Source organism: Anneissia japonica, unplaced genomic scaffold (assembly GCF_011630105.1).
Source record: "Anneissia japonica isolate Jap-2015-1 unplaced genomic scaffold, ASM1163010v1 scaffold288069_len450862_cov184, whole genome shotgun sequence".
NCBI lineage: Eukaryota > Metazoa > Echinodermata > Crinoidea > Comatulida > Comatulidae > Anneissia > Anneissia japonica.
Window position 1 is genome coordinate 195,211 of NW_022746790.1, and position 6,953 is coordinate 202,163.

At 33.0% G+C, this 6,953-nt stretch overlaps 1 protein-coding gene across 4 annotated transcripts in view; it reads left to right on the top strand.

The window, feature by feature from the left end:
- LOC117120307 overlaps positions 1-6,213 on the top strand; it is a 31,828-nt gene extending 25,615 nt beyond the window's left edge. For all 4 annotated transcript variants that reach the window (XM_033265326.1, XM_033265329.1, XM_033265327.1 and 1 more), the window contains 6 exons: positions 174-318; positions 984-1,061; positions 1,276-1,478; positions 2,391-2,469; positions 4,289-4,464; positions 5,181-6,213. In XM_033265326.1, coding sequence (XP_033121217.1) covers positions 174-318; positions 984-1,061; positions 1,276-1,478; positions 2,391-2,469; positions 4,289-4,464; positions 5,181-5,328 — 829 coding nt within the window. In that variant the 3' untranslated portion in view covers positions 5,329-6,213. The remainder of the gene's footprint in view (positions 1-173; positions 319-983; positions 1,062-1,275; positions 1,479-2,390; positions 2,470-4,288; positions 4,465-5,180) is intronic.
- Positions 6,214-6,953: the final 740 nt, after the last annotated feature.

Consider the following 6,953-nt stretch of genomic DNA (forward strand, 5'->3'; position numbering starts at 1 on the left):
AACTCTCATTAATTGTTTTTGGGGTATCTCACAAAGTCAGGAAGTGGGGCTAATTTAAGCCATGAATACTCTGGGGAGAAACAAGGATGTTTCCCACAACCAAACTATAAAGGGCGTCGAACAATCCACTTTAATGAAAGCACTCTCTTTTTGTTGTTATAACTCACTTTTAGGGATATATCACGTGGACGGGAAGCACGGCCAATTCAAGTTGTGAATGCGGTTGATGACTTCTCATTTCCAAAAGATTTCCTTTACGTGGCGCATAGTTGTGAGAAATCGTCACTAAACATAGATAGACGCATCATACATATGAAGGTACGTCGACTATTTAAATTATAATGTTTATATTATTGTTGCTTATGTATATGCTAATTATTGATTTGACTTTTCTGTCTCAGCTATGTTGCTGTTTGCAGGCCAAAGTCTACTTGATGCACCATCTAATGCAACTTTCATGATTTCCTGCAGGTATTAAATTTTGCTGAGTGTGTTAAAGATGGTTGCATGGTATTTAGCTACTTTCCCAGTAGCTGAAGTTGAATCTATCAGACTGCCTCTAAACGTTTTTTTTTTTTGTTTTTTTTTGTTTAAAAAACTTTGATTTGGCAGCGGAGCTAAATTGCATCAAATACACCAAAAAGACCTTACAAAAAATAAAGCAACAATACAATTCAATACATACAAAATAAAATAGCAGGATTAAAACTATCAAATAAATAATGAAAAGACACAAAATACATTGACTATAAAATATTGCCCAACAGACCAAGTAAAGGGAGAGAAATAGTTATTTTACAAAAATTATTGATAATTATTGAAAATTAAAAAAAAAAATGATTTATTGCACAAGAATTTAAAATTAACTTTCTGAACAGATAACAAGTGAAATTAGATTATTTATTATGAAATATTGCAAGTTGAAATTCATGTAAACTGTGAATTTAACTTAATTTGTGTAAATAATCTATCTTATTCTGTAGGGCTGCAATTGTGAAGATGACTGTTCTTTAGAAGAGTGTTTTTGTGCCCATAGCAGCTCCAAATGTTGGTACAACAAGGTGAGGTCAATTAATGTTTCTATTATTAGAGTTATTTTTCATTATTATTATATTTTTCATAAAGAAATGAAATCAATTTGAAACCCAGGTATTTATTTGAATTAGATTTCTTATGTCTGGAAAAAAAGTTTAACTTGCTGATAGCTTAGATTTTAATTGGCTGCAACATGTGGAATTATTTTTTTTTTATATTTACACTTTATTTTGAATTTAGGATGGGAAGCTTGTCGACGAGTTCAACTACCAAGATCCACCTTTAATATTTGAGTGTGGTCGAGCCTGTAGTTGCTGGACGACTTGTAAAAATCGTGTTGTTCAGCATGGAATCCGGTGTCATCTGCAACTCTTTAGAACCAATCAAATGGGCTGGGGCTTGAGGGCGCTTCAGAAGATTCCAAAGGGAACATTTGTATGCGAGTAAGTAGATGACTTCATTATTTTTCAAAATTGGAGGGAATTGATCACATTGAAGATTAATTAATGTAACAATAAGGAAACATTAGTACATAATTTTGAATACAATTATGTATCAATAAGAAGAAATTGCCAGGCATCTTAGCTAGGTACAATAAAATATCTACAAATTAAAACCCTAGCACTAATGTAATCTTATTATTATTATTATTGAACACCAAGGGTAACCCCAAAAAGTAAGAAGACTTACTTTGAGTGGGGTCCTCTGGTGGTGATTGGCAGTACAGCAGGAGACGACCTCCTTACTCTTTTCCAAAGAGTGTACTGTGTTCTTTAGCATGCACATGGACCATATTAAGAGTCTTCTTCTGGAAGACTTGCACTTCAACACTCCAGCAGATGAAATTAAACCAGGTATCAATAACAATGATCCCAATGGCTTGAAATGTAGTTCCTACGTGCTTTGTTTGAAAGCTTTGACTAAAGAAAGCCAAACCTTCCTGGATGTTTAGGAATCTAAGAATAGTTCAAGGCTCATTACCTCTGGAGAAAAGATTTAAATTTGTAAAGTGTATATTCATTTTTTAATGTATATAGTACAGACACAGATATACCTTGTCCAGATACATAATGCATCGTTGCACTAGAACATTAGTAAAATGAGATTAATGTCTTAATAAGGAGACATTAGTGTATCAATAAGAACACAGTAATTTATAAGGTGACATTTATGTATCTATAAGGAATTACGAATGTATCAATAATGAGACATTAATTTATCAATAATGAGACATTTATTTATCAAGAAGATATTAATGCATGAATTTGTAGATTAATTTAATTCTGTAATTTTTTTATTATTCAGGGTTTGGTGAGAATAAAAACAACGAATCTATAGTGTTTTTTTTTTTATAGGTATGCAGGTGAATTGATTTCAGATGCGGAAGCTGATAGAAGACAAGATGATTCCTACCTCTTTGATTTAGATAATAGAGTAAGCCAAAAAAAATTGTTGAATGATATTTATTGCTGATGGTCTGTCCGTCATCAGGATTAGGCAAAAACTAATGAATGGATCATAAAATTTAGTTGAGTGTTGCATCATGGAGGTATTAATTGAGAAGATCACTCGGCAACAGATCTCTTTGACTCGACAAACCAATGTATTCCCCACCTTTTGATCGCACGCGGGCATATTATCTTATTATTAACATTCTTTTTTTGTTAGCAACAACTTTGCAACGGAATGCTTTTATACGCTTCAACTGCAGTTGTGCGATAAACCGTTTGATTTTAACTCATTAAATATCTTTAAAATCAACAATGTTCCCCTGATTTGATTTTTTCAGATTTTAGTATGTTAATATGTGTATATTTCAGGAACATATTCACAAAATATTTCTTTTACAACTACTTCTGCGTTTATTATAATGTTATCTAAAGATCGATTGGTTCGTCTATAATGCTAAGGCAGTGTAAAACTGAAAATTACTCTGTCTTTGGATTGAATTTTCTAATAGTCCACACTCGTTCACAGAAAAATAACTTAGTTTATTATAATCCTCAATCATTTCTTAATTCATATCTGTTAAAATTAGAATTATTGAGGTTTATCCAATTTATGGAAATTGAAGTTGAAATATACCATACTTGTAAAGCTCATGTAAATATTTCATTAAATTTGAAACTCTCATTTGTAGAAATATTAATATGTTTGTTATATCATGAAAGATAAATGTATTAGCTTCAAGGTGGAAACAATTGCGCAGCCATAGTGATTGACGTAAGTAGTGTGCATTGAAAAAAGAAGGTGCTCTCCATTTCACCATGTTCAGTTTTTTGTTAAACTAAGCCTGCTGAGCATTTGGTAGCAGGGGAACACATTAGACTTCAAAGGCATTACGCAAACGTTCTTCGCACACTGCGGCAGCTTCGCCCTTGGCTCATTTGCATAGCGCTGCATGCGCAGAGCTTGTTCGAGTGATCTCAATAATACCTCCATGGTTACATATTTATCTGAGAAAGAGGTGATTACATTTTTTGGTCAAAGGTCATGGTTTAAGAAATCTGAAATCACACATAAATGCCTTGTCTGCATAATTTGGTATCCAAGCACAGGTTGGAAGTATGCATTCCATGGAGGGACTGCACTTTAGTTTAAAATATGTATTGACTTTCAATAATAATAATAATAATAATAATAATAATATAAAAAGTCCAGAATTGATAAATCAAAAGGATTAATGTTATATAATATATGGTCTTATGGTTGGTGGTGTGTGTTGACGCCCTAATGCCGTACTACGCATGCTAGTCGCTGATAGCCAAATATTCTAACAAAGAATGGCTAATAATAATAATGATGATGCAACTAACAAGAATCTAGCCCTATGGTACAGTGTGTACACTGCCAATACTGGTTAAATATTTAGTACTGTAATAACAATTGACTGAAAATCACAAGGACGGCATCAATAACAATAATTATTATTATTATTGGCTATGACTACCTAAAGATTGCTGCCGACGATAAATAATGTTGTGCTTCCTCGAACAACGCTCTTGTTTTGACAGAAGATTTGATTATTTTCTGTCCAAACAGAAAATAATCAAATTAATGTGCTGGAAACAACCATTGTCAGAGGGCAGTTTACCTTTACTTGACACACTGCCAAAACATCAAATCTCCTCGCTCATTATTTGATGTACTGTATTACATATTTTCTTAGATTTCATCTTATTTACTGCAATCCACTGGCAGTTACCTATATTGTTTTCTTTTTTTCACTTGCAATTTTTTAATTTTTTGACAGGAAGGGGATGTCTATTGTATTGATGCACGTTACTATGGCAATATAAGTCGGTTCATCAACCATCTTTGTGAGCCGAATATCGTTCCAGTAAGGATTTTTGTCGATCACCACGATCTGAGGTTTCCTCGTATCGTGTTCTTTACCTCACGAGACGTCAACGCCTATGAAGAATTAGGGTTAGTGCTTTTATCACTATCAAATTTCAGTTGATTAAAAATATGTGCAGGTCTCCTTCCAATTAAAGATGAATTTTGGGATCAGGGTTTCCACGGTCGTTTGCAGCTTTGTTTTTGAATTAGAATGATAAAGATTTAATATAGACATTTGTTAATTTGAGACCACAGAAAAGTGGTCTTTAATTGGAGGTGGTCTTTAATAAGAGGGAGAATGGCCGTATTCGACTGGTTGTTCTTCGTTAAACCACTCCCACCTGCGCAGTGGTAAAATCTTAACGTAGACGACTAGTCGAATAGAAAACTGGTAAGTACTCGACAAAACAAAATGGCTGCATAGTTACCACGACACACGCTGTTAGCCTACAATTATTTTTTTACTTCATTGTGGGTAAATATTGTAATTTTTATTTTCTGAAATTTAATCTAAGTTATATTAATGCAAATGTTGTTGCTAAACTGACCATTTGGCCATATTTTTTTTGTCACGTGCATAACTTAACACTGATTAACGCATTCTGGTTACGTTAATTTTCGTTGTCACCGAAGTCTATTTTACGAACCAGCCGAATGAAAATAATACTCAACGGAAATTCATACTCAACAAAATGAACCAGTCAAATAAGCCCAATGTGTTTATATTTTATGCATATATTTCTTTTTTAATTTAAGGAACTTTATGACATTTTTTTAAGTGATTGTTTTTATTTAACTTGCAGGTTTGATTACGGTGATAAATTCTGGGCAATCAAATCCAAGTATTTTAACTGTTGCTGCGGTTCACCATACTGTAAACACCCTTTGCCACAACCGGATATAGATGTGGATGATGTTGACGAAGAAGAGGAGGAGATTGTAGTCGATTAACTACTGTATGCTAATTTGTTATTGTACATAAGGTTTTTAATTAGTTAAATATTGAATGAAGTTGCACACAGATGGTAATATAAACAATTTGAGACCATTTTAAAGAATTTTTATTTTTAGCAGACACTTGCTATTGTGAAAAATAATTATATAAATACATTATTTTATCAGTGTCAGTTTATAAGAACATAAGACTCCAAGTTGTGACATGGTGTCAGTAAAGAAACTCATTTTTTTTTTTTCAAATATTCATATATATACAGTATACATTTTTGTAGATAATTTGGTCTTGTCAATTTTACAAATATCCTAAACTTGTCTATTTCAAAACTGTAGTGAAAATCACATGTTTCTATTATGTTATGTTAATGTTATGTTTAACATTGTACAGACATTACAGTAATATACACAGCATTTATAAATTAATGTAGTTGCCATTGTATTAATAATTTTATGCTACCATTTTGAATGAGATGTGCATTTGCAATGTGCAGTATTGTTTTTTAACGCCATAATAATACCATGTACTGGGTGCATATTTTCAATGATTCATTTGTAAAAAATGGATAAATTTGTGAGATGTTGAACAAAATTACTTGTATGTTTTTCTGTGTGTGTTGTATATACATCAGGAGTACTGTAATTGTAGCCAGTTATATTGTCATTATTTTACCAAGAAACTTTCGCATTGTTTTCAATATTTAAAACCCTTCCTAATTGACGGTATTTGTAATGAAATGGTGACCGATATTGGTTGTTTATAGTGTGTAGTTTTAAATATATTAATAAGAAAGTGCATGTGTGTGTGTGTATGTTAATGTTTTACGCACAAAGGTAGGATGTTTAACTATTAAATTCTTTTTTATTGAACAAATTGTAAAAATACAATTGTTATTGATTTTGTTCCAGTCCATTAATCTGTGTTGACATGCATGAATAGACTTACAGGCCTGTAGCGGTTTCATGCTGATGAGAGTGTGGCTACTTGTAACCTCCATGTGGCCACTGTGAACAATTTTCTCTAATTGCGTGTTCAAACTGATTCGAAATACTTTAGCATCGGGAGCTTCGTAGGTTGTGTATGGTTTTAGCATTTGCAGACTGGTGCACAAATATAGTTACCGGTTTAGTAGGAAGTGATTGCCACTGGGGAGGTGGGAGTATGTAGTATTGGTGACAATTCACTATCATTTCACACGCTTATTTAATTCATATGGATGCGGTTTAATATTATTTTCGTTCAGTGACATGCTCAATTATCTTTTTTTAAATCTTGAAATCCATACTACCCCAGAGGCGTATTAATTTTAATTAATTATTAGTCCACAACCAATTAAAAGCTAGAACAGAGTGGCCACAGAGGGGGGCGATTCGTCGGGGATCAAGTATTTTCTACATATATTAGTAGACCCTAAAATCGATTAAATAAGCCTGTGGAACCCCTGAATTGTCCCCTGGACCAGTTTCGAAAGATTTTGAGCAACGCCTGACAGCACCAACTTTGGCCTCGTCGGGGACCTTGGGCTCACTTTTTTTTCCTTTTGTCAAACATTTCTCATTTGTATTCATTATAAAAGAAAATTATCACCGAAGAGCGATTCGAACTCACGACCTTCGTTTAAGGA